We start from the raw sequence: 26,115 nt of genomic DNA, 5'->3' as shown, positions 1-26,115 counted from the left end.
TAGTACACCCCCACAGTTCACTCAGATAAGCCAGTATTGGAATCACTCATCTCTGATCAAACTCCCCCATCCGAATTCTTCATTCGGATTTTTGCATAAAATGAGCCAAGACAGCACAGACAGAGGCCGAAGAAAAACACGGTGGTCCGGTAAAAGCGCTCGTTTCGTCGAGTTTGGGGGTCACCAGCTAGATACTGTTATTTCAGGCCATCTAACCCAGGAACAAATCACTGCATACCAACAATACTTTCGAGTGGAAGAAATCTCTCATTACCTACGAAAAGCCGGTAAAGGCGGAACGTCATTGTTTGATTGTTTACCTTCCAAAAGTGTGGAAAATTACTACAGAGAACCTTCCCCTCCACCTCAATACGATCAAAGCGGAAATAGAATTAATAGCAGAGAGTCTCGCGCTATCGAAAATCTTGAGAAAGAAAGACACGCGCTAGTGGAGATTGCCGTAACAAGCATAAAGAATTATGACCCCCCACTGGACTATAAAAAGGCAGGCAAGACCACCGAAAAACTATACATCCCAGTACAAGAATATCCAGATATCAACTTTGTTGGTTTGCTTTTAGGACCTAGAGGTAATACCCTACGCCAATTACAAGAGGAGTCTGGTGCTAAATTGGCAATCCGTGGAAAAGGGTCTGTGAAAGAAGGTAAGGAGATGGATCTGGCAGGGTCTCAAGGTAATGAAGATAGTCTACATGTTGTAATTTCTGCAGACACCACTGCAATGGTGAACAAGGCCATAAAATTGACTAATGAGGTCATTGAGAAGGCCATCTCATCTCCTGTAGGCCAGAATGATTTCAAAAGAGATCAGCTTCGTCAACTTGCCGTTCTCAACGGTACCCTACGTGAAACGAAGCCATTCACGCCTCCTGAAAGCTACAACCAGCAAAGATCACTGGTTCGCGATGTGACGCAAATTGTTTGTCGTACTTGTGGAAATATCGGTCATTATACACGAGATTGTAAGTTCCGGAACGAGCGCCAAGCAAGCCCCGAGTCTGGACCTAGATCGTTTGAAGGAGATTTCCAGGATCAAAAGAGGCAAAGGACAAACAATTACGATTCGCAAAGGGGCCTGTCTCCCAATCAGTTCAACCACGGCCCCAATCATGGTCCCGTAACTCACTTGCCTCCGATTCCACCTCGTGCCAATCAGTCGAGAAACCCATCGAATCAACATGGCTACATTCCCAGACCCGGATATGGAGGGGAACCAACTTATCGGTCACCACCTCCCTCTGGTAGACCCAATGGCTATGATCATTATATTCCAAAGCTGACACAGCCTTCTAGAGAGGCGCCACCGCCTCCACCAATTGCGAAACCTGTCATTCCTAGACCACCACCTCCCTCTGTAATCACCACCGGTGCGGTAAATACAAACCCGGCACCAAGGAAACCACCACCACCGCCACCACCAACTTCATCCGTAAAAGCGCCGCCACCACCGACTACATCTGCTAAAGCACCACCACCACCACCTGAATAGCCAAGAATGAATCCAAATTGTATATTGATTAATGACAAAATTTCTAGCCGTTTTAAACCGGAACTCCCAAATTAAGACTCGAAACACGAGATAATAATTCTTCGATCTTTTCTTTTCCATTATCAATTTCGTTACCTTCGTGTTTCAATATGAAATTAAGTCTCTTCCAATTCTTATCCATCAGCAAATCCGACAAGGTCTTGGCTAATTTTTCCTCTGCTGTCTCTGGAACGCTTTCAATTGCCTCCACCTTTTGTGTTAAATCAGACACAATCAGCTGCAACCCTAGGCAATCCTCATCACCCACAGTTATTTTCTTGGTGATGGAGTTGAGTTCTTTAAACCAAGCACGCTCGGAATTTGAAAGCGGAAGCTGAAATTTCTTCTTGCTCTCCTCGAATCTCTCCAGCAACAGATCTTGGATCCTCTTTGCTTTATCGGCTAGTTTACTTTGCCTTTCTAGTAATGCTTGGATGCGATTTTGTGTGACTTCATGTTGGGAAGAGAAGTTCTTAGCTGCAATCTCGCTCAACCCCTGTCTTTGCAAATGCAATTCTCCGTGTTGAATTGCTAGAACAGATTGTAAGGTGAGAATGAACCCGGTTAATTTTTGAAGGCGCTGCACCGTCAAACTGGAGACGTTGTGGATCTCTTCTAAGGATTTGGAGGAGTTTTCATCAATCTTGCTGATGGCTGGAAGATTGCCCGCACCCTCCAAAAATAATCTTAGCTCTCTTGCAGGCAGTGCAGCTTTCAGACCGGGCGTGCGACTTCGAGTCTCTAACTCATAAGATACCGCCAACTGTGGGTCTGTTGTAGATGTCTTCTCACCCACAACATTGACAACCTGTGGCTTGCTAGCGTTCTGCCACGAACAGATGCTAAGAAGTTCTTCGTTGGAGGTGTAGAAGCAGAAGCCACTACCAGAAGTTTTGGATTTCAGATAGTATTTAACAGTGAATGCTTCACAGCTAGGGTCGAGAAGTTGATCAGCAGCTTTGCTGACGTCTCCCGCTACTATTTTGTTGTCCCCAGCTAAAACAAGCCATGACTCATTAGCAGCAAATTTGATATTTTCAACAGCTTTGTCTCCTAGGCTCACATTGTCTTTGGAGATTATAGTCAACACGTTAAATGTCGTCTTGATGAATGAAGCGACTTTCAATTTAGCTTTATAGTCCTCTAATGATTTTTTGTAATGTTCTTCCTCCTTGCTCAAGCCATCATCTGTGGCTTTATCACCGCCAGGAACCACGACGAATCCGAAACCTCGGCGTGGTTTGACATATTTGTCTTTTGGCTCTTCCCGCTTCTTTGGCTCCGGCTTCTTTGGCTCGGGTCCAATCTCCGCAAGATCGTTGAATGCATATATCAATGGTGAGAGTTGAGCCAAGTATGATACACGCACACCTCCGTTTGTTTGTTCGCTCAAAGAGGCAAGAATCGTGAATCTATGCTTGGGAGATGCGTTGATGATTCGGCTTCGTGGATCTACTTGAGTGAGGGGACCAACAAGCCTTGGCGATTTGATTCCAGCAGCTTTGAAGTTCCATTCTTTCTCATCCGGGAAATCAGAAATGTGAAGCGACTGATATAGATTATCCAAGTCTGCTGCAAACACTTCTTGATCCAGGAAAGCATTCCGAAAATCATTGAAGATGGATGCTGGTGGGATGTTTGCATTGGTAAGGTCTTTTAAATCCTCGCGTTCCTTCAAGAGATCATGTATCATCAGCCCAGTGAAAGCTTGAGGAAAGCCCTCATAAATGAATGGAGTAAGAGCATGTACACTTCCCTTGCCTGTAGAAATGTATAGAGTAATTGAACCAAGATAGCTCGAGTGGGAGCCAAAGGCCATAGATACGGCGCTGTCACCGCCAAATTTAGGGTACTCAGTGAGGTCAATCTTGAGCTGGGCATCAACACACGAAAGCGCCAAGTCAAATATTTGCACCGAGGTTTGTGTGAGAACAACCAAATGCGTCTTGGTGGCAGATGCTGGATGCCAGAGCGCAGAGACAATCCGATCCTTGAATGATCCCACCTTATAGATCGAGACACTTGTATTGGAGGCACTCTTGTGGACCGACGACAAGTCTGCTACTGCAAGAGAAGAAGTTCCAACAAGAGCGAGAAAACATTCTTGGTCATTGAGGATGAGATCTTGGATATTGATTCCTTGGGCTGCTGCCAAGTCGATCTGGTCAAAAAGCAGGGAATTGAGAGTGCCAACTTTCAACGAGTTACCTTCGGAGACGTATACATCTTCGGCGGCTGTGACTGCAATATTGTTGGGTAAATTCATGGCCGAGCTCCACGGTGACCCATTCATTTCGAGACAGGGATTGTAGTGGAATGGTATTTCTGGTACCCCGATCGCGGTGTAATACTAAGACATGGAAGAGAAGCAAAAATGTACATGTGAAATGGCAAAAAATTGTAGAAGATGATGTGAAATTCTTTTATAAATTCAATAGATAGAAATTCTAGTAAAGTGGACTTAGATCTTTGCTAGCTCACCGGGTGATTTAGTAGGGGAATGGAACTGGGACTATAAGACTTTCAGAGTGGACTTGATATAATTTCTAGAAGAGAAAAAGACAGGAATTAAGAGACTTCGAGCAATTGATAATATCTGAGACTCCAGTTGCATGCTCTATGAGCAAGGCCCAGGCCACGTTCTGGGCATGAATATCAAGATTCGTAAATCAATGCTAGCTAAGGCCTCGCAAGATTGCACTGAATAGACCAATCTCAGATTCTTGAGGTCAATTCTTCAACCAAGATAGTGTCGTCTGAATTCTGTGTGATTAGTTGGAAGATATTGTGAATGTTCACGATCGGTGTCTGGGATAATCAGTGGGAGGGATGATGCCAAGGAGATCAGTCTCAGTTTTACAAAAATCTTCCATTCTGAATATCCACATTGTTCACATCAATGTTGAAAAACGGAATGCCCGTATAGTGGTTCTAATCTTCTCAATGTCGCTCTTGGAAGTAATACCAGCAGATCACATCCTAGTTCATCAGTGTAGATCCAATTGGAGCAGTGCCGGTTTTTGGCTTCATCATCCATCTACTCCCATAAGTCTTTGACGTAATCTTCAGTCACTTCCTTGTCTGTTCCGTATTCTTGTTGCCAGCTCGTGAATCCTCCCTTCAACACACACACGTTCATGCCGTCGAACTTTTTCTTTTCTTCGGCTCCAAGCTCCTCAATACTGCGAAGGAAACGGAGTGCCGATTTGGGTCCTCTGACCTGTGACAAGGCACAATGGAATACTACATCCTGGACTTTGTCATCGACAAGTTTCTGTCTGAGCTCAGGCAATGTCTCGTGGAAGTTTCCCGCGGGATAGTGATAGCATCCCTTGATGTGTCCACCAAAATAGTCCGAATCCCGCACATCCACGATAGCTAATCTTCCGTGATTTGGATCAGATTTACGTGCTAGCCACGATCTGAGAGTAGATGGGGAAATAAATCGAAGATCTGAGAGTGCGTAAACCTTCATGATGGAATTTTGAACTTTTTTATTGATAGAGGCTAGACGCAATCTGCTGAATCAATGAGTTTGGAGAATAACTTGGGGTAGTGGAGAAGCTGAACAAAAGCATTTACCAAGATGCAGATGTGAAGCCTCCGAATTAACAGTTCCGAAATAAATTTCAAGTATTCAATGCAAATTGTTTAAATCAAACCCCATTTTTTTTCTCGACTTACTGTGTATTCATCAGATAGACACACTCAGTGAGGCCTCATATATAATTTCACTAGCTAGCATTCTTCACTGAACTTAACTCAGAATTAGGCATTGTCCTACCAAAACAGACCAGAAACAGACCGATAATACACAATCGGTAGCCTATCTTATCATACCTCTTCCATCAACAAAGTTAGTATTCAATTAGAATAATTGCTACCATCTAAATCAAGAATCTTAGAGTACTTTTACAATGGGAAAGCAATACATCTCCACCGTCACAGCCTCAAATGCCCACCGACTGGACATTCTGGGCGTTGTCATGACAAGCAAATACACAATCACCGTCTCCAGTGATGGTTACGCTGCCTTTTGGGACAACCAGGTTGATGAGGTTCATAATCCAGAAGATCATGTGGTAAGACAACTAATCAATCCAATTGGTATACATCATGTTGCTGTATTTGAAGACGTGCCCCCAGGACTGACTACCAAGGTCATGTTGATGGCATTTGCATGCTTCGATGGCTCGGTGAAATTCTTCTCTATCAAAAATACGGATATGGCTACATTCCTGGCAGTCGAGACCGGCAATCTTTTTGCGAGCGACTGTTGGTGTCCTGGGTTCTATAAAGATCCGACATCCGCGCAGCATTTCTTCGTCGTGACGAAGGCAAACGGCAAGACTGGCGTTTATAACCTTGACCTCATTGTCGATGGCGAGAAGGTCGACATTGCATTGAACACCCTTGTGGGCGAACTCAACTCATCAAACAACTTCTCCTCATTTCCCGGTGCCTTGGCTGTTTCTTCAGAAGGCTTGTGCGCCATTGGATACACTATGGGAGACGTTGTTGTGTACAATCTCAAGGGCTTGAAGCAGCTCTTCACATTCCATTCCACGGATCTTCAAGTGAAGGTCGGTGTAGGCTCTACATCTGTTCCGCGTGTGATCGAATTTTCTCCGGGTGGATCTATTCTAGTTGTAGCCAGAGACAACCAGTCTGCTGGGTCTATTACGCTATATGACATTAAATACGGTGAGAACATCGGATCATTGACTACGCTGACGCATTCAGCAAAAACCACAATCGGTGGGTTTGCACATGAGAGCTGGATCATGGGTCTCAGTTTCAACGCCGACGGAACCCTTTTGGCTTCCTCCGGCTTCGACAAGTGTGTTAGAGTTTGGAGCATGGAGCTGCGTGAGCGCGAGGCCACTTTTCAAATTAGCTTGTCAGATTTGGAAACCACCGAAGGATGCGATGACTCCGATATAAGTGTGTGCAGTGGAGTATCGTTCATCGACAAGGGTGTTCGTGGAGGCCTTGGAGGCGATATCAACGAAGGATTGTGTGTGGTTAGTTTTGACAGAGGTATTAGATGGTACAGAGAAGCTGGTGGAGTGTAAAAAAAATCTCTTCATAGAAAGGTCACTTCGACTTGATGTTAATACATAAGCAGCGTACCACCAATAATCCCAAATACTACCATCTGTAAGTCATTAAAGCAGTTATTAAATTAAAAGATTTTGGTTTTTTTTTTATCGGCTTCAGATTTAGCTCAAAATACTCGTATCTGTTGTATGCCATGGTGTACTCTTATTACCTTTTAATCTCTTTCACCTGGTGTGAATGACATGTATGATCATGATCTACAGACGCTACTTGATAATATTCGACTAGACGAGAGTTCAGTGAACCCGCAACTCAATGAGACCATCGCCCGCCTCTTACGCAATGGCTTGAATTACACTCAGTTTGAGTCAGTCATCGACCAAGTCCTTCAGCCATCACTTCAAGAGGTGCAAAGGAAATTCATTCTAGATAATGTTCTTATACCATCAAACTCATATTTATTACAAGATAGGCTCCTCTTGAAGATTATTGCCTGTGTGGGCCCGTCCGAAGTGTACTATAGGAATGGAGTGGCCTGTAAACTGAGAAGAATTGCGTCTCAGTGCCAGGTTGATATTTTGCGATGGCTTGTTCATAGCATTCCGTATTTTGGAAGACTGTCGTTCCGTCTACTACGAAGCTGTTATCCCATTCTCTTCAAATTACTCACACACGAACAAAGCCGCCCAATGATCACCACTTTGATCATAATTGGCGCTGTTCTGCTCGAAGTCGATACAATGATATCATTTAGGGAATGGCATTCGGGGCTCATTGATGACCTACTTGCAAAGACACCCTCAGATCCTTCCTTACATTTGCTACGGTGGGTGATGCAAAAAGCGGCCAAACCCAAACACAATGACTCGAATTCTTCGGCTGCAACAATCACAAAAGAAGACTTCGAGGCTGGTTTCATTTGGCGTGGAAACGGATCCTTTGAGGCTGTCAATGCGACTTCTTCTCCATTGTCACAAGATATCCAAGCAGTTTACAAAAGAATTCTGGCACTATCAGACCAGTTGAGGCTGGAATCGTATATGCGCAAAAGAACAAAGTTGTCTACCGATGACCCAGGTGGGCTCTTAGCAAAGGACTCGCATCTAGAGAAGCACATTGACAATTTGTGTACGGGTATGACTGACAATGACTTTATTTTCAGATTGAAATCGCCCGAGTACCATACAAACTACATTCAACTCTGCTTGAAGCTAGTATACCATGGTTATCAGTCGGAGGAGGCAATCAAGCTTTTAAAGATTCTCGAAAACCTAATCCTACAAGATGTGGAACTGGATAGATTGGATTCCGACATTATTTCTCGACTAGCGATATTTGGGATCTTTCACCAAGAAAGTTTCGCTCTGGATTTGCTCAGCAGACTTGGGAAACGCCCCCGTTTAAAGGGCCTGGCCCTTTTTAATTTTCAAATGTCAATAATCCCACATTTGCCTCTTGATGGGGCCTCAAGATTGTTAGCCTCCTTAATCGAAGATTTCTCACATAGTTTATCGATCCAACACTTTGGTCACCTCGTTGACAGTGCCTCAAGTTTGATTTGCAAGCTTGCCTATTCTTTGAGTCGTGATGAAAATTTGACGTCGAATATGGTTAATTACCAGGCAATTCTGGATATTCTTCATGGGATCTACGGATTCACCGGAATGAATTGGACCAATCTCGACTTAAGAGCCAAGTTGGTGTTCACATGTTTGTTGAGATCTCTACCACTCTTCCATTCGAAGGTCGACTCGTCTCTGAATGAAGCTCTGTACATGGTTCCTCCTGGAAATTTGACCTATCTGATTCTTCTAGCGTCAAATCCGTTGTTGGTATCAGAAACTCTTGGGTACATCTCGTACTTGAAAACGATACGTTTTGAGGACAGAAGCTCGAGTTGCAAGCAATTGATCAATGCGTATGTATACGATAGTGTAAACTTTATCTGGAAGGAGCTTGCATTCCGGCAGGAGCCCGGATCCTTTAACAAGGGCATGTTTTTGCACCCTGTATTTATTGAAAAGATGGGAAGCCTCAATTTTTTCGGAAGTTCAGAATTTCTCCTGATCAAGAATCTTGGAGGACTATCACGAAATCCTGCCTTCGCATATCTATTCGCTGAGGCAGTATGGTCGCTTGAGGATGGACAAGGGGACATATCAATGAGACATCCAGGACCGCTCTCAGAGGACTCTGTGCTTCGGCTCCAACGGAATGCTGATGTTCTGTGGATAAACATGAGCCATTCAGATATCAAGACTCTCGTTTTGCATACTTTGGTCGAAGTTGGATTGGAAGGGCTTGGTCAATTCTTATACTCCTCAGTGAGGTCATTGAAAGAGCTAAAAGAAGAAGCTTTCCGAAGTGATTCCCAATAATCTTTTTTGAATATTCAGTGAGAGCTATCAACCAGAATTTCGTATTGTACACAAAAATGGACACTATAGAGACGACTAATCTACGCAACATAGAAGCTTCAAATGAGAATAGAACACTCAAGGTAAAAAGATACATATCCTCGGATCATCGCGCAATATTATTTTGTATTTATTAGAGTTCTAGATATTTTCTTCAACAATTATTCACCTCATCAATTATGGTGCGTTTCTGGATCTGTTTAAACCCAACCAACAACCCTCTCAAGATGCTACGAAGAGCCAGAGCATCCAGGAGTTTCTCTCCTATTTTCAGACGGTATGCATCCGGTCAAGAGGGATCGCTTGGTTCAAGTCACAACACTCCTTTGAACGAGCTTGACAAGAAATGGAAGAAACGATGGAACGAAGTGTTCCCGAATGGATCTATCCACTCAAGGCTCAATGACTCGTCCCGCTCAGAAAACAACGGCAAAGACTCATTCTATTGCCTTACCATGTTCCCATACCCTTCCGGTAACTTGCACATGGGGCATCAGCGTGTCTACACTATAAGTGATGTGATTGCACGGTTTAAGAAGCTCAAAGGATACAATGTGATACATCCCATGGGTTGGGATGCATTTGGGCTTCCAGCTGAGAATGCCGCTGTGGAGCGAGGCGCTGATCCGGCCGACTGGACTGAGCAGAACGTGGAGCAGATGAAGAAGCAGTTTGACCTCATGCTTGTGGACTTCGACTGGGAAAGAGAGATCAATACATCCTCTCCTGACTACTACAAATGGACGCAAAAGCTTTTCACTTTGCTTTTCGAGAAAGGACTTGCCTATCGGGCAGGCGCTGTCATTAATTGGGACCCTGTAGATCAAACCGTTTTGGCCAACGAACAAGTTGATTCTGAAGGACGTTCTTGGCGCTCTGGCGCTCTCGTTGAGAAGCGTGAGTTGGAGCAATGGTTCATTGGAATTACGAAGTATGCTGAGGAGTTGCTCAATGACCTTACGCTTTTGGAGGGCTGGCCCGAGAAGGTAAAGGCCATGCAGAAGAACTGGATCGGTTTGAGCAAAGGCGCCGATATTGATTTCCCTGTGTCATCGGAACAATTCTCAAACATTCGTGTCTATACGTCAAGGCCAGATACCCTTTTTAGCGTCCAGTTCTTAGCCCTCTCTCTCGAGCATCCCATTGTCACAGAGCTAGCTCGGTCGAACCCTGAATTGGCTCAGTTCATTGATCTGCATTCTGAATCAGATATACATTCTACACTGAAAGATGGATTCGAGCTCAAAGGCATCCGAGCTTCAATTCCTTTAACTGTGGATGGAACTACAAATGAAACCTTCGATGTGCCAATTTTCGCAGCTCCCTACGTTATTGGGGGATATGGCTCCGGCGCTGTCATGGGATGTCCCGCTCATGACTCTCGAGATAATGCGTTCTGGAGTCAGCATAGACCCGGTCAAGCCGTGAAACCAACAATTCGTCCCCTCTCTGGAGAAACTGCTCCAGAAGACTTAATTACTGAAACTGGAATTGTATCAGACAATCTGAACTTACCCAATGGCCTTCTGCATCTTGGAAAGTTCAATGGATTAACTTCCGCCGAAGCCGGCAGTCTTGTATGTGAAAGTCTTTCGAAAGCACAAAGAGGTGGAACATCGACGCAACTTCGTATCAGAGATTGGCTCATAAGTCGTCAAAGATACTGGGGTGCTCCAATTCCTATAATCCACTGTGATTCATGTGGTGCAGTGCCTGTGCCTGATAAGGATTTACCTGTTCTTCTCCCAAAAGTCAGCACCAAGAACTTTGGTAAAGGAAATCCTTTGGGAAGCATAGAGTCTTTCGTTAATACGAAGTGTCCATCATGTGGCGGAGATGCAAGAAGAGAGACCGATACCATGGATACTTTCATAGATTCATCATGGTATTTCTTCAGATTTTGTGACCCTCACAATTCTGAAGCCATTTTCGACTACGAGAAAGCATCTCGGACAATGCCAGTAGATCTTTACACTGGAGGTGTTGAGCACGCCATTTTGCATTTGCTTTATTCAAGATTCATTTCGAAATTCTTGGGTGACGCTGGCTTGTGGAATGGAAAGAATTTCAACAACGAGCCTATTAAGAGACTTGTGACTCAAGGCATGGTTCATGGTAAAACTTACAAGGATCCTGAAAACGGGAAATTCTTGAAGCCTGACGAAATCACTCTTTCTGCATCTGGTGTGCCAATGGCAAAAAATTCTGGAAAAGAAGCTTTGGTTTCCTACGAAAAGATGTCCAAGTCTAAGTACAATGGAGTTGACCCGGCTGCTTGTATCAAAAAGTACGGAGCAGACGCCGTGAGAGCACATACATTATTCTCGGCGCCAATATCAGACGTTTTGCTCTGGAACGAGGAGCTGATTCTGGGTATTGAGCGTTGGTTGAAAAAGGTCCTCAAAATGTCATCTGAAGTTGTGATGGCGAGTCAAACTTCAAAAAGTACTATTAAGGCCTCCGAGACTAGTGGTATCATCTTGAACGGAGAGCATTACGAATTGTCTCTGCTCAGCCCCAAGGAACTACAAATTTACAATGCGACAGAGGAATTCACTGCAAAGATATCGCAATCGATTGATGTTGACTTGTCTCTCAATACAATTGTTCTGGATTACATGAAATTGACCAATCTTTTGCAAAGTGCATTCAAGGAGAGAGTGCTGCATGAAATTATACTCGATTCATACAAAAAGCTATTGATTTGTATGGCTCCAGTTGTTCCGGCTATCGCAGAAGAGTGCTGGGAGATTTTGCTACGTGGAACAAACCAGACCTGGAGCTCTATCTTCTCGCAAAAATTCCCTGATTCCAAACCCGCGTTGCTGAACATTGTCAGCTATAATGTTATCATCAATGGCAAAAGAGTCTGCGCAATTTCAAGTGACGAAAAACTCATAGGTCTTCCTGAACAGGAGATCCTTTCTCTTGTAGTAGAGAACTTGCCCCCCAAAAAGAATATTGACACTAATCGCATTTCGAAGATGGTCGTTAAGAAAGGTGTCATCAGCCTTGTCTGTAAATAATCGTGTACATATAATTCCATGAATCAGCGCAAAATTTTCTTTGTCTATATACAGCTATTATAACAATTAGCGCTTGTTTTGCATGACGTAAACCTTATAATCCTTCCGTCTAATTTTACCCTCAAATTTTATTTGCGCCCTGTTTGTGATACCACGTATTGTTTGGGTTACTTTGTCGTATCCAGTGGTCACAGCGGCCTTGTGTAGTGGCATCAATTCTTTCCACGTCCACTTGAACTGGTACTCTGTACTCACAACAATAGCCAAAGCATCATCGAGTAGATTCATTTCCGTTAGCGCGTGCACCATAGATGTCGCAAAAATAAAATCCAGTTTATCCTTCTCCCGTCTAGACATGCTAGTGAATGCCGTCGTTTTCCTGAAAATTCCACGTTCCTTCCAGATTTTCTCAGCAAAGTCGAAATTCTTGTGCCGAGCTGCAGCCTTGAGAGCAATTGTGTATGTGTATGTACATCTTCCTGTCCGTACACCGGCAAGTAGTTGATCCGTAGTATTCAAAACAGGTGCCTTTGTTTGCACTGGCTCTTTGACGGAGTCTTCCGTATCCTCGACATCTTCGATCAATTCTACAGTAGAATCTTCTTGGAGTCTTGTTTGTGGAGCTCCAGTCATGTCTAGATACGAAAACTGCTCAAATCTGTCTTGAAACTCGTCAAGCGAGCCGTACTTTGCTGCAATATTCAAAAATGAGTTCACATTTTGAGATGTCACAGCATTTCTGTTAACTAGAAGAGCGTGTGCCAAAATAGCACTTGACTCCGATAAGACCTCCTCAGGCGTTGTCAATACGACCTTGGGAAGAAATGGGACAGCCTTCATAGGATCACTCAAGTCTGTAACGTAGTTCACTTTCTCTAATATGTTAAATCTGAACCTCCGCCCAGTTTCGTGATTTGAAATGGCCGGTACGGTCAGGTTGCTTTCGTTGATGTTAGAAGAGGCATATGCCAACATAAGGAATCCCAATGCTCTTGGATTGAATACACTGACCTTAATGACTTGTTGATAAAGAGCTCTTGCCAAGCTCAAATCAGCATCTTTAGCAGCCAAATAAAGCATATACTCTAAGGTTCCAATCGTAGGCTTCATTCCAAGCTCATAAATCTCGAAGATGAAGTCCCACGCTTTGAGCTTGAGCTGTGATCTCGTAGCGCAGCCTCTAGCGAGGGCCACAAGAGTTGGCTGGTCAACCTTGATGTTGTTGTCACGCATCTCCTGGTATAAGTCGAGTGATTTCTCGATGTCATCATTGTTGATGTAAGAGACAATTATGTCTCGATACTCTCGACTTTTTGGAGCCATTGAGCCCGCAAGAAACTTCATCAGATCAAATATTTGTACAGCTTGGGTGTGATCCTTTGTTTTATAAACGCTTGTGGAAAGAACGCATGTGTAGACCCGCGAAGAAGGATTGAGGCCAAGCTTTTTCATTTCCACCATCATTCCCTCTAGTTTTTCAATGTTGTTTGTCTTTCCGTAGGCTTCTATGAGCATCTCAAACGTGTCTGTGTTTAGTTTCCCTCCCTCAGAAGTTGTTCTCAAGCCGTCTGCAACTGACTCGATGATTTGCAATCGCTCACTATCAATAACAGGGACCGAGACCAATTTCTGAAGATAGGCGGTCATTATTCCCTTTGTTTTCAGCATGCTTGCGTCCTCAATGAGTGTTTCAACAATGGGAAACACCAGAAGAATTTGATTACTAGGTATCGAACGAATGAGTTTTGCCACCTCCTTTGTTTTGAGGCCGTTAAAGCCGCCATTATTTTGCAAATGAATCAACACAAGCTCCCAATATTGATGGTCTTTATGTACAAGATATTTTGTTGCTGGGCCCAATCTCTCCTGGATTCTTTCTGGAATATCTCCGAATGGAGTAGAGATATTGGCATTCTCTGCTTTGAAGTCTTTAGCAGGTTCCTTTTCTTTCCCTTCGTCCTGCGCTTTAGATTTAGATTCTTTTACCTGCGAACGATTTTTGGTTTCTGTAACTGAACTCTTGAAAGTTGTATTTGGAGGTAGAGAACCATCCGTTTTATGCTTGACGTAGCTCGCTAGCCCAGATGTGAAAAGTTTTAAATTAGAGAGTCTTTTGTTATGTTCTAGTAGCTGTTCCTGGATCCGTCTCTTATCATCGTTTTCAGCCCAGTTTTGTAGCTTGGATTTCTTGTCATCCTCAGACGGCTGGCTTTTGGCGACTGCCTCACGTTTCTTCTGATGACTCATGATGAAAACATGGCGTCTTGCAAATATTGAGGTAAATGCATGACTTTTGTTTCGTAGGAGATCTCTATGGTGTGAAAGCATTTGGGGTATCTCATCGGATCAACTACCAAATGAAATTTCACTTTTCGCGGGGGAGCATGAGTGGACCCCGCAAAAGTAGTAAAAAATAAGATTAAATTTTCGACAAAATAAGTGGTACGGTGGCTTGATGATTATTGTTTTCTTAGTCTAGTTATTTCTGTTAGGCAAGATGTCTTGTGACCTTTAAACATGGAGTTGTTCTAGGTTGGGTTCCCTAAACTTCAATATGAATTTTTTAATTTGTCTAAAACATTTCAATTTAAAGCAGATGGGTCTGGAGCTGCAGATGCAATCATCTCTCCCAGATAACACTATATTTCTGCTTGAGTCCTTGGAAGTTCCAAGTGCCAAGAACCGGTACCCACTCAGCTGAACATCCAAGTTCAATTAATGCTGCAATGTCTTGCAAGGTTGCCATTACTGAAACCTGCGTGGCTGCAACCTTTTCGTTGTTTAAGAAAGTGCTTAGGCTGTTTTCATCGTTAACGCTGAATAGCAGGCTGAGATTCGGACCAAAAGCAGACTCAGACACAAGATCTTCATCAAGACAGGAGGCTTTGCAGTTCAACTGAGCTAATTGGTCAGCTACATCGTCTTCATCGTCGTATTGGTCAATTATTTCGTAGGCCAGCCCACCCCACTCAACAGAGGCACCTCGGGGAAGAGCGGTTGTTTGAACAATAGAGAGTTTCCTCTGATCTTTTTGACTCAAGAATTGATCGACGTAAGAACTCCATAGTTCGACTATATTCTCAACAGCTGATGCGTCAGTCACATAACAAATGATGTTGGCGATCTTCTTGACATTAATCAATTCCATTACACGATGCAAATGCTGAAGTGCCAATACATGCATGACACTTCGCGACTCATTTCCAACTAGAGCCATGGAAGATGGCACCAAAGGAATCTGACCTGATAAAGAAGCGGTCTTATGGGTGGCCACAGATTCCACGATGGCTTGCGAGTAGGGTCCAATATTTTGCGGTGCCCAATATGATCTGGATCTGATATGTATACCCAGCCTGTCGGACCCTTGCTTCAAAACTGTGCACGACATAACGACCTTTGATTGAGCTGGTAACGTTGTCTCTACACAAACTCGAGAGGGCGGAAGGAATTTTGCAATGAAATGACCCAGGTAAACGCCATTTATTGCTGCAAAGTCTTTCATGTCGCTCACCAAAACGGTCATATGTTGGATATCGAAGATCTCAGCTCCTCTCTCCTGTAGAAGAGCTTCAATCTGATTCAATACATCTTCTGTCTGAGCTTCAACAGAGGGCAGAGTGCTACTCACATTGCAGATAAACACTTTGGAAGCTGTTTCTGAAGTTCGGATTGTGAATGCGTCCCCTTCATAACTCATTGGCAGAGTATTTTCACTCGCATTACCTGAAAGGACTAGACTATCCGAGATCTCAGCGAATTCTTCAGAAAGAAGTGGAGGTATTGTTGGCAATCCTTCATCAATTTTGTCGTCTTTAGGCACTACTTCCACCGCCAATCGTAGATACAGAGTATCGGAGGAGTCCGATCTAATCTCCAGGTTTGTTTTGACAAGTTTCTTGACGAAATTTGGAGCATTAAACACCAAAGACTCAAATTCTCCACCCTCTCCACAGACATGGACATCATACATAGCCTTGAGTTTCAAAAGGGTTGGCAAAGCTTCCAGAAGCAGCAAGCCCAAATGTTTCTCCTCAAGTCCCACAGCTGCAACCTTAATGAGGCGAGCCTCCAACCCCAGTGCGCACATCTCTCTCATGAGCTCCTCTTGGTTTCTCTGCCAGAGATAGGCCAAAGAGGTCAAGCCCAATCGATCACAGACATTCTCAACTCTTGTTCTTTGATAATGGGATAAAATTGCTCCACAAGATACAGCTTCTACTTCAGGAATACTTTCCTTCACCTTTTTCAATAATTCATAGAGATCCTCGATTTCATCGGCCTCAGTTGGAGAATACTCCAATTGCACATTAGACGATGATCCCTTAATTGCATGTCTGAATAACGGAATTCCACCAAGACATTCCGAATAAAAGTCTATGACATCATGACCAACAGTCTGAAACATGAACGAATCCAATTCGTCTACACCAGCATCTTTAGGGTGCAAATTGGCCAAAGCTGCCAACTCGTGCCCATTGGCGACACAATGTAAGATATTGTAGAACGAATCTTTTCCCCCGGAGATGAGTGCCACAAACTTCATATGCGTATTTGCAAAGATTCAATTTTGGACAGTTTAGTTGTACAACTATTGTTAGGTAATCAGATGGATGGGTTATATGCAGAGTGTTGATAGAGCACATCGCGGGGGATGGGATTGAGAAAAGATCCGTGCACCTGGCGATGAGGTGAAACTTTGAAAAAGTGCGTGTCTGTGCCCAAAAAAATTCTTCGCAGTCTATATAAGTAGTGCATCCCCTCCCAGAAATTTTCACCTCTCCAACAAAGTCAACATGCCTCGTATGTTTACAAAAGTCTAGAGAATTTCGGGCTCTCACAACAGACTCATCAAAAGCCTCACGGCCGTGACTGAATCCCGACACTTCAGTTACACCAAGCATTTATGCACCTTGTAGTCTTTCCATTCCTTCTGGACTTGGAAGATTTTCTATTGGCTTCTAAGTGTTACTGGTTTCCAGTTAATCATAGAACCACTGCTAGCAAAGGTTCTTAAGTGGACCTCAGACTTGTGACGAGTTATTGTACCCGTTCTGGTCGTTGCTAGTTAGTGTGCCATGTACACTTTGTGTGGAACGAGACATGAACATCCATCGCCAAAGTGTTGCACGAATTTGTTTCTGCAAAGAATTCAAATGGTATGGGAGTGTGACTCTATTGCTTGCTGTATTGACTCAGTCATCACGTAGTTCTGTAAAAACAAAAAGTATACTAACATATCAGGCGCTCCAAGAACCTACTCTAAGACTTACTCCGTCCCAAAGCAACCATACGAGTCTGCTCGTTTGGACGCTGAGTTGAAATTGGCCGGTGAATTCGGTTTGAAGAACAAGAGAGAGATCTACAGAATTGGTTTCCAATTGTCCAAGATCAGAAGAGCTGCTCGTGACTTGTTGACCAGAGATGAGAAGGATGAGAAGAGATTGTTCGAGGGTAACGCTTTGATCAGAAGATTGGTGAGAGTTGGTGTCTTGCCAGAGGACAAGATGAAGTTGGATTACGTCTTGGCTTTGAGACCAGAGGACTTCTTGGAGAGAAGATTGCAAACCCAAGTTTTCAAGTTGGGTTTGGCCAGATCTATCCACCACGCTAGAGTCTTGATTTCCCAAAGACACATTGCTGTTGGTAAGCAAATCGTCAACATTCCATCTTTCATGGTTAGATTGGACTCCCAAAAGCACATTGACTTCGCTCCAAACTCTCCATACGGTGGTGGCAGAGCTGGTAGAGTTAAGAGAAAGAACCAGGGTAAGGGTGAGGCCGCTGAGGAGGACGAAGAGTAAGCGGTTTAGCTGTAAATAAGAAATTGTTTAATAGCATTGGTTAATTTTCCATACGGGTATGTAAATTACAAATGAACAATGTGTCACACTACTATCATTATATCTGTATCAAGGTGTACTTCTACTATATATCGCCAAAAACGAATCCAAAGTTGCGCGAAGAGAAAAAGAAGTAAGTGTTAAAAGAAATAAGAACAAAGAATTATCTTTTCATTACGATCTCCTTTCAAATCTGTATCGCTCTCTATCGCCTATTTTGGTAACATTCTTCCCTATATAGAGTCGCGAATTCCACACTCACTATTACCATAGATACAAACCTATTATCAGTAAACGTATAATCATCCAACCATCCTCGGTTCGCAAACTCAGCCTCAATGTCGTCTCCTGAAGTTCCAGTGAGCGAACAACCACGCCAGGTGAGCATTTACGAGAATGTCCTTCAAGCGTGGACAGAATTGGACTTGCCCGCACTACAAAAGAAACTAGATGATCAGGGGTTGGAATTAAAGCAAGACCAGAAGCTGTCATTGACCACCAGAAAAGAGTTGGCGCAGAAGACCAGAGATTTCAAGAAATTGGAGGATGCACAGAAGCTTGAGCTGTTCAATCTGCTTTTGAAGTTGTATCAGAACCAGATTGATGAGATGGCAAGCAAGAACAAGAAAGCAGAATCTTACTTTTTTGGATTCTACAGGTTCATGGCGGAAGCGCCAGATCCTAGGCCCCTTTTGGAACTTTCCTTGGACGCGGTTATGGAACTGACCGAGGCAGAATCGTTAAGAACGCAAGTAGCAGACCTCACAAATGAACTAGCAAAGAAAGCCGATTACGACGTCCTCAAACAACGTCTCTTACGGAATGAACAGAAAGCAGCCGAGTTGATGGCAAGCAAGTTGAAAGCGCAAGAGGATGAATTCAGGGCTTTGATTGACGAGAAAGAGAAGAATTGGCAGAACATCAAGGAACATCATGATTCCCAGATTGAATCTTACAAATCCACTGTCAACGAATTGAAGACATCTCAGGAGGTTGCCACATTGCAGTTGAGCTCACACAATAGTCAAATTGAAGATGGCCAGGCTTCGGCTGGTGTCCTTGCCGAAATCGGCCTTCTCACTAGAGAATCTGAAACGTGGAAGAAAAGAGTATTTGACCTCGAGCGCAGAAACGAAGCTTTGAGAAGAGAGCTATCTACTGCTCAGGCTGGCTCTGATATCGATTCAATGAAAGAAGATTACGAGAAGAAGCTAGCCGAGATGGAAAGCGAGAATGTTTTACTCATGGCTAACTTGAAGCAAGTCCGGAAAAATGCTGATGCATCAGTCATGGATCACGAATCGAAACTCCAGTCCATTTCGAGAGAGTTGCTGCAGGCAGCCAAGGAAATCAAGAGCTTGAAGCTTAAGCTAGAGTCAACTTCTGACTATGATGATATCAAAAGCGAGTTACAGATGTTACGCCAGATCGAGTTTGGTGAAGGTTCAACTACTGGTGATCAACCAGATGATTCCATTGATTCTCTCATGGAAAAGAGAAACAAAGAACTCACCAACACACTTGCTGAATACAGAGCAGAACATGAAACTCTCATAGAAACTAACACAAAATTGCAAGCTGACTTGCAAAGCTCAATCGCTGAGATTGAACGTCTCAAAACGCTAAGTGTTAAATTAGAAGCTGATCTAGCAAGTGTTCAGGATGCCAGCAATGGTGGGTTCAACGACACTGCTAGTCTTGTCTCAAATATGACTCGGTTGACAAGAAACTCCCAATTTGGAGCTCCGGGAATTGACGAGGCATCTATTCTACCTATCATCACGAAACAAAGAGACCGGTTCAGGGAGAAGAACAAGGAGTTAGAGGATGATTTGAGAAAGCACTTCAACATGATAAGTGATTTGAAGAGAAAAAACAAGCAATTGCAAACTGATAACGAAGAGCTTTACGAGAAGACAAGATACATGGCAGCTATCAAAACCAACGAAAGTGCATCTCAGCGCAATAAAACGTTCCAGCCCAAAGCTAATATCCAAGATCTCGAGAACCCATATCAAACGCGATATGAATCGAAGTTACACCCCATCGAGCAATTTCGTCTTCAAGAACAAGAACGAGTCAACTCCAGACTCTCTCCATTGGAGCGACTCTTCATATTCCTCACCCGTTCAGTTCTTGCAACTCGGGCTACACGTATGATCTTCTTGGCCTACTGTCTCCTCCTTCATATTGTTGTCATGTATACTACTATTCATTCGGCGCACCTACAGACTCTCTTGATTCCTGAGGTTGGCATGAGACAAAGCACCGGCGGAAACACCGGATCTGCTCCTGGAGCATTAGCAAAACCTCCTAAATAGCAATTTTAATGAGTCGATAATGTTTACCACGAGCCAAGCGGTTGAGTTCAGTTTTTTGAGATCGACTATACACAAAGAATTGGTACCAAAAAAAAACAAGATGAAATATAAAAAACTAGCAATTATCAATCAAATGATGGCCAATTCATTTCTACTAGTGTTACTCATCACTATGTTCTTTTTTGTTTTTTTGGCAGTTAGAGCTATTGCGAATCTCTTATCAGAACTCCGGTGATTCACCTGACTCACTTCCAACGGTCAAAACTAAAAGATACATTCAAGAAAGATGAATGACGTAGTAATCCATAGATATTACAAGAGTCTCACTGCAATTGAGTTCGGCCAAAAAAGCGACACCCCTCAGAACTTCCTAATCTTCATTGGTGGGTTGGGAGACGGTTTTCTCACAGTTCCATATGTTCCTGATTTAGCACAAGGTATCGAAGGGAAATTTGGCCGCAATTGGACAGTTGTTCAAGCCCTAATCTCATCATCTTATCAGGGCTATGGTACTGGCAGCTTGAAGAGAGATGTCAGAGAATTGAGTCAGCTTGTCAAGTATTTGAGGACAAAGCGGGGAACTAAGGATTCTAAAGTGGTGCTCATGGGACATTCAACAGGATGTCAGGATACAATTGAGTATTTGAGCAAATTGTCAAATGAAGAAGGCTTCGATAGCATTTTCGAACTCAATGGAGGAATTCTTCAAGCACCTGTTAGTGACTCAGAGGCCGTTCTTGATAACGATAAAATTGCTGGCTATTTAGAGCTTGCAAAGACTCTTATTGATGAGGGGAAGCCAGATGAATTGCTACCTTTGGAGGTCCTGAACACTTTCTTTGGCGCTCCTTTTTCAGCTTACAGGTTTTATTCACTAGCCTCTAAGAGGGGAGACGACGACTATTTTTCTTCATATTTGACCGATGAGGACCATCTCAAGTCATTTGGACGAATTAAATCCCCAATTTTGGTTCTCTACAGCGGCAAAGATCAATTTGTTCCAGCCTCAGTCGACAAAGCTGCTCTTCTTCAAACTTGGAAAGCATGCACGAAGGCAGAGATATGGAGCCCCCATAGTGGAATTGTAAAAGGAGCCAATCACAATATTGGCAGAGGCTCAGACCAAGGAGCTGTCACTGAAGCCGTATCCAAAGTGGTTGCCTTCCTCGGAAATATCTAACAATATTTATGAATTAAATAGATCTGTTCTTATGAGCTTTGACCTTACTCAATAAGATCTCAAGATACTCTTTCATGGTCATTTCCTCTGCTAAAGTCCTCGTCTTTTCTCCAGCATTAGAAAATTGCCACCATTTTTTCGTCTTCGGTTTGGGTTCCAAGGTAGGTGCTGCCTTCTCTAACCGTGCTTTCAATGAACGTTCTTGTGAATGTCCCGTTTGAGTGACAATTATTCTAGGGAAGACGCCTTGTGCCGCCAAAGTCTCTTTTCTCACCAAAGCTATCACATCTTGCAAGTCCTGTGGCATGCGAGTGTCATAGAGAACATCATCATTGTACGAAGGATGCAAAGGAAGACTGTCTTCCTTATTTGCCGTGCACTTGCAAATAATGATAGTGGTCACACTGTCAAGTACGACGTAGTGGCTCTCGTTGTTAGACACGAGTAAACTATTCCAGTGGAATGGGACTTGGGTGAAAGAATTTGCAACAACCTTGTATAACCTTGGTCGAATCATTTTCTCAGAATCTTCCACGCAGAGAGCTTTGAAGACATTGTGACACGATGCCGTTTCGTCAGGAGAACAATTAAACACTTTTGTGAGCTGCTGATTCTTCCGCAATTGATAGGCAAGAGAAGGAAGCTCCTCAAAGCATTTGTGCATGGCATATTTGTAATTCGAAGCATCGTACGGATTTGACCCAACTTCACGATCTATTTCAATGCCACCAAAATTGCTTAGTAACCGAATGAGGATTTTATCAAGTTCCTTTGTAATATCCTCGGTGGGATTGTAGCAACCAGGATAATCAATTTTATTGACGAGGAGTCGCGTTAGCAATGTGATCCAGATATTGGCATTAAAGCTCTCCAGAAGAATTTTCTCCTTAATTATGGTACTCTTGTGGTGGATAAGTTTGTACTTGCCATTTGACAATTGTACTTTGTTCGAGTCAAGTATGGCCAATGTTGTGGGTCGCCGCACGGTTGTCACACGTAACAATTGCCTGTTGAGTTTTCGATCAAAGTGTCTAGTTTGAAACTGTACGTACAATTCTTTGGAACCCTTAAATGGGTCAAGCATGGATGAAGAAGAAACAGTGTCCACGTCAAAATAGAAGGCTGTAGTTTCAGTATTATTGAGACCACCGAGATACCATTGGTTCGTGAAGTTTCTGAGCTTTATAGAAGACTCAAAGCTTGTAACGAGGTCCGATATTCTGTCATGATGCAAGTCTGCGTATTTTGCTTTGTATGAAGACTCCAACTCCGTACAGTTACCAATTGCGGATATGATCTTGATGCCAATAGAAGGTAGAACAGTAATCGAACAGTTCTTCTTCTCATTGTTTGTACGCACAATACAATTGTGAAATGCTTCAACGAATTGTTTGGAGCAAAATGTGCTTGTCATGTAGATGGTACCATTGCCTCCCTCGGCTAGCCTTTTCATTTCGTACACACCGGTCTGATCGGAGGATCCCACAAATATATTGAAAGTGAATTTTGGGGAGCTGCTTTGTCTATGCATGGCGGTATGTGTAGAAGAGTGGTACACAGATTTGTAAGCCTGATTAAAAGTGTACCCAACTGAGACAAGAGAAATAAATGAGTAGAATTGAATAGCAGAAGACAAGTGTGGAGCACTCAGTGTCACTATGTCATTGTGAGTGCGCAATGGTGTGTTCTCTTCTGAGACTTTGCCCGGTTCTGTGGTTGGTGGCCCAGATTGGAATAAGAAAACTCTTCCCAAAGAAAATGACTTGTAGTGTTCCTTCACTAGTTCACAGACTGTGAGCAAACTCGTGCCAGTCCTTCTGCAAGGTTTCACCAGTTTTGTTGGGTGAGGCTGAAGAGACATAATGTACTGCTTCAAGTGTTCACTGGGGGCTGAGAATGCATGATTGTTGCGCGAAAGCACTTCATGGTTACCTTCAGACCATCGGGAGAAATCCATCATGAAGTCTCCTGTTTGTTGAAATGGCTCAAGAACCATGCACTGGGCCTTGTTTGGAAAATGAACATAGACCTCTTCGCTAAAAGTGATGATGGCTACTTTGACATCATTCTCGAGTTTATCTATACTCTCGGCAATCGCCGTTTTGAGCGACCAGAAATCATCTCCGTTCTCGTCTCCATTCGTGTATTGATACACATCGATAACGAAGATCACCCAAGAGCCCGAGAAAACAGACTCAGTGATATCTTCTGGTAGGACATAGTCCACAGTTCCGTGTGGACTTGGTCTGATAGAAAGAGGTATTTCATCGTCAGAACAGCCTTTCTCAGGTATTACAAACCTTTCTGGAAGCTCCGACTTGATCTGACACAAAGGACACCACCAAAGCCTATTTTCTCTATCAATCCTTATGAATTGATTGAGAATGGCCTGGCAATTTGAGCACTGGATGGGGTTTGACTCCAAATGCCCGGTGGTAGTACTTTCAAATGGAGTGAACAAGCAGGCTATGGGACCAGACATTTGCCTTGCCTCGAGTTTAGTAGATGGAAACACATCCCAATTGAATTCGGTTCTTGACATTTATCCGGTCGATTTTGGCCTGGTAGCTGTGAATTTTAGTAGTGACTTCATTCTTCACCAGACTCGCGAGCTGATAAGAGATTCGGCGTTACCCGAGTGACAAGGATATTTGTCGAAGTCCAAGAATCACGAAAATTCAAGGAAAACAGAATGAAAAGTTTCATTTGAATAGTTGGCTGTCATTTGAGTTTAATTTTCTTGAATGCGGAATATCTGATATTCACTTGATCCTTTAGTTTCGGAATTATACTTATGTACCTTGACAAAATTCCACAAGCGTTTTTTTTTTGTTAAAAAAGATTTAAGGTGAGAGTGACAAATACATTCAAGTATGGCGAAAGCATTGTAGCACCTAATTGGATGGGACTATTGGGGTACAACTATAGTCTTGACAAGACAATCTTGTATCCCGCAACATCACAAACTAAAGGAATGTAGATCTCTTTGTAAAAATAATATATCGCAAAGAGGAAAGATGAACTTAATTGAGAGCAAGCCATCCTATATATCAAAATGTCTTTGTGGATCATCCGTATTGAACACTGAAAGCGACGACGATAAATCAGGGACCTATAGACCTTCTGTCGACAACATTGTATTCAGTAGTTGTATTGACTAGCATTACTGTCTGCTTCCAATTTGCAAAGTGCAATTTATGTAGATCAATGAAGATCTTAGTCGATCACAGTGGATCGGCGCAAGTGCATATATTAAGCCCTTAATCCGCTAGGTTAAGATACACCAGAAATGAGATTGTTACCAATAGCTCTCTTTGTTGTAGCCGCCGCTGCATCTGTTGTACAGAATTCTGATCCCGAATCTGAATTGAGCAAGAGGAAATTTTGGCAGAGCGACCCCGAAAGAATCTACAAGCTTTTTCAAGCAATCATGAACGCCAATGACGGTAAGTTGAAGCATGCATTATGTGTAAATGGAGGTTTTTCGAGGGAACAAGTTCCGAATGAAGAAGAAGCACTCAGATTGATGCGATTGAAAGACGGCAAAAAACACGAGGCTCATCAATTGGATAAGTATTTCGTAAACAGACTCTTTATGACTTTCGAGGCGAAAGGTTGGGATCCAGTATTCATGATTTGCGGTATGGATTAGATCATTATCAAGAGTCCAAATATCAATTACGTTCAGAACGAAGTTCATAATATTGCTACCCAAGCACTCTTTATAGCAACAAAAAATTTCTAAGAAGTCAATCTGTAGAATAATAGATTAAATAATTGGTAGTACGATGACACAAACAAAAAACGTTTTTTTTTGACAAACAGATCCGATATGGTGTAATGGCTAGCACAGTTCGCTCTCACCGAGCAGATCGGGGTTCGATTCCCCGTATCGGAGATTTTTTTTATTCGTTTAAAACAACATAACGTCTTTGATTTATTTTTTTCTACCCATATATTTTTCAGGTGAGAATGTGAAACGTTGGTCTTTATCTTTTGTTGTATCACGTGACGTATCACATGACCATTGAGATGAGAGATGGCATCTCCATATTTCAGCCTTAGACAAATTGATCTCAGAAACAAACGTTAACAATGGGAGCCAGACTGTCTCAAGCCAAAAAAAATCGAGCATCCGCCAACTCCGCTCGTTCTGTTGAGAGCGAGGTCCTCACAGACTCGCATGCAAGAAACTTGTTGCAAAACCAGCCGAAGCTCACTGAAAAATCCAAGGTCAAGAAGCTTTCGAAGCAAGCTGTGAAGAAGCAGCAAGCTAAGATGAGACTATATGGTGCCAAGAACGGAAAAGAGTATCGTGAGGACCAGTTGAGTATTCCAACCTTGAATAGAGCTATCGTGCCAGGTGTGAAGGTGAAGTCAGGTAAGAAAGGCAAGAAGTTTGTAGATGACCACGACAGTTTGAAACTTAATCTCCTTATAAAGTCTATCAATGACAAGCACGACTTGGTGAATGAGTCCAAGCTAGAAAAATCAAGAAGATTAGAAGAGGTTCGTGAGTTAAAGCGTAAGGAAATCGAGCGCAGAGAGCAAAGCAAGATCGACAAGTTAGAGGATAAGAAGAATGAGATCAAGAGCAAGGCCAATGTTGCCAGGGCTGCTAGAAGGAAGAACGCTAGGGACGCTAAAAGATCTGACGCAGAGGTACTGGTTGCAAGCGAGTCTAAGTCTAAGAAGAAGTCCGTTTCATTTGCATAGAGCCT

The 26,115-nt window shown here is 43.1% G+C and overlaps 13 protein-coding genes and 1 non-coding gene across 14 annotated transcripts; 9 read left to right on the top strand and 5 right to left on the bottom strand.

Moving 5' to 3' along the window:
- Window positions 1-100: 100 nt before the first annotated feature.
- Window positions 101-1,510, top strand: PUMCH_000076 (uncharacterized protein; the record flags this gene model as incomplete). The annotated part of the gene is made up of 1 exon (XM_063019174.1): window positions 101-1,510. One exon carries the CDS (start codon window positions 101-103, stop codon window positions 1,508-1,510), a length of 1,410 nt encoding a protein of 469 aa, XP_062875244.1.
- Window positions 1,511-1,562: 52 nt separating this feature from the next.
- Window positions 1,563-3,842, bottom strand: PUMCH_000075 (uncharacterized protein; the record flags this gene model as incomplete). The annotated part of the gene is made up of 1 exon (XM_063019173.1): window positions 1,563-3,842. The coding sequence occupies one exon, from the start codon at window positions 3,840-3,842 to the stop codon at window positions 1,563-1,565; it is 2,280 nt and encodes a 759-aa protein (XP_062875243.1).
- Window positions 3,843-4,586: 744 nt separating this feature from the next.
- On the bottom strand, window positions 4,587-5,024 carry PUMCH_000074 (uncharacterized protein; the record flags this gene model as incomplete). Its single annotated transcript, XM_063019172.1, has 1 exon — window positions 4,587-5,024. The coding sequence occupies one exon, from the start codon at window positions 5,022-5,024 to the stop codon at window positions 4,587-4,589; it is 438 nt and encodes a 145-aa protein (XP_062875242.1).
- A 442-nt stretch (window positions 5,025-5,466) lies between these two features.
- On the top strand, window positions 5,467-6,624 carry PUMCH_000073 (uncharacterized protein; the record flags this gene model as incomplete). Its single annotated transcript, XM_063019171.1, has 1 exon — window positions 5,467-6,624. The coding sequence occupies one exon, from the start codon at window positions 5,467-5,469 to the stop codon at window positions 6,622-6,624; it is 1,158 nt and encodes a 385-aa protein (XP_062875241.1).
- A 228-nt stretch (window positions 6,625-6,852) lies between these two features.
- Window positions 6,853-8,988, top strand: PUMCH_000072 (uncharacterized protein; the record flags this gene model as incomplete). Its single annotated transcript, XM_063019170.1, has 1 exon — window positions 6,853-8,988. The coding sequence occupies one exon, from the start codon at window positions 6,853-6,855 to the stop codon at window positions 8,986-8,988; it is 2,136 nt and encodes a 711-aa protein (XP_062875240.1).
- A 218-nt stretch (window positions 8,989-9,206) lies between these two features.
- PUMCH_000071 (uncharacterized protein) lies at window positions 9,207-12,053 on the top strand (the record flags this gene model as incomplete). The annotated part of the gene is made up of 1 exon (XM_063019169.1): window positions 9,207-12,053. One exon carries the CDS (start codon window positions 9,207-9,209, stop codon window positions 12,051-12,053), a length of 2,847 nt encoding a protein of 948 aa, XP_062875239.1.
- Window positions 12,054-12,119: 66 nt separating this feature from the next.
- On the bottom strand, window positions 12,120-14,381 carry PUMCH_000070 (uncharacterized protein; the record flags this gene model as incomplete). The annotated part of the gene is made up of 1 exon (XM_063019168.1): window positions 12,120-14,381. One exon carries the CDS (start codon window positions 14,379-14,381, stop codon window positions 12,120-12,122), a length of 2,262 nt encoding a protein of 753 aa, XP_062875238.1.
- Window positions 14,382-14,673: 292 nt separating this feature from the next.
- PUMCH_000069 (uncharacterized protein) lies at window positions 14,674-16,596 on the bottom strand (the record flags this gene model as incomplete). Its single annotated transcript, XM_063019167.1, has 1 exon — window positions 14,674-16,596. One exon carries the CDS (start codon window positions 16,594-16,596, stop codon window positions 14,674-14,676), a length of 1,923 nt encoding a protein of 640 aa, XP_062875237.1.
- A 961-nt stretch (window positions 16,597-17,557) lies between these two features.
- PUMCH_000068 (uncharacterized protein) lies at window positions 17,558-17,854 on the top strand (the record flags this gene model as incomplete). Its single annotated transcript, XM_063019166.1, has 1 exon — window positions 17,558-17,854. One exon carries the CDS (start codon window positions 17,558-17,560, stop codon window positions 17,852-17,854), a length of 297 nt encoding a protein of 98 aa, XP_062875236.1.
- A 377-nt stretch (window positions 17,855-18,231) lies between these two features.
- On the top strand, window positions 18,232-20,214 carry PUMCH_000067 (uncharacterized protein; the record flags this gene model as incomplete). Its single annotated transcript, XM_063019165.1, has 1 exon — window positions 18,232-20,214. One exon carries the CDS (start codon window positions 18,232-18,234, stop codon window positions 20,212-20,214), a length of 1,983 nt encoding a protein of 660 aa, XP_062875235.1.
- A 286-nt stretch (window positions 20,215-20,500) lies between these two features.
- Window positions 20,501-21,394, top strand: PUMCH_000066 (uncharacterized protein; the record flags this gene model as incomplete). Its single annotated transcript, XM_063019164.1, has 1 exon — window positions 20,501-21,394. The coding sequence occupies one exon, from the start codon at window positions 20,501-20,503 to the stop codon at window positions 21,392-21,394; it is 894 nt and encodes a 297-aa protein (XP_062875234.1).
- Window positions 21,395-21,407: 13 nt separating this feature from the next.
- PUMCH_000065 (uncharacterized protein) lies at window positions 21,408-23,936 on the bottom strand (the record flags this gene model as incomplete). Its single annotated transcript, XM_063019163.1, has 1 exon — window positions 21,408-23,936. The coding sequence occupies one exon, from the start codon at window positions 23,934-23,936 to the stop codon at window positions 21,408-21,410; it is 2,529 nt and encodes an 842-aa protein (XP_062875233.1).
- Window positions 23,937-25,220: 1,284 nt separating this feature from the next.
- Window positions 25,221-25,292, top strand: PUMCH_000064. The gene has a single exon. It is a non-coding gene; the product is annotated as a tRNA-Glu (tRNA).
- A 197-nt stretch (window positions 25,293-25,489) lies between these two features.
- On the top strand, window positions 25,490-26,110 carry PUMCH_000063 (uncharacterized protein; the record flags this gene model as incomplete). Its single annotated transcript, XM_063019162.1, has 1 exon — window positions 25,490-26,110. The coding sequence occupies one exon, from the start codon at window positions 25,490-25,492 to the stop codon at window positions 26,108-26,110; it is 621 nt and encodes a 206-aa protein (XP_062875232.1).
- Between the last annotated feature and the right edge of the window lie 5 nt (window positions 26,111-26,115).

The sequence above is a fragment of the Australozyma saopauloensis genome, chromosome 1 (genome assembly GCF_035610405.1).
Source record: "Australozyma saopauloensis chromosome 1, complete sequence".
In the NCBI taxonomy this organism is placed as follows: domain Eukaryota; kingdom Fungi; phylum Ascomycota; class Pichiomycetes; order Serinales; family Metschnikowiaceae; genus Australozyma; species Australozyma saopauloensis.
This window is presented reverse-complemented; position numbering and strand designations above follow the sequence as displayed.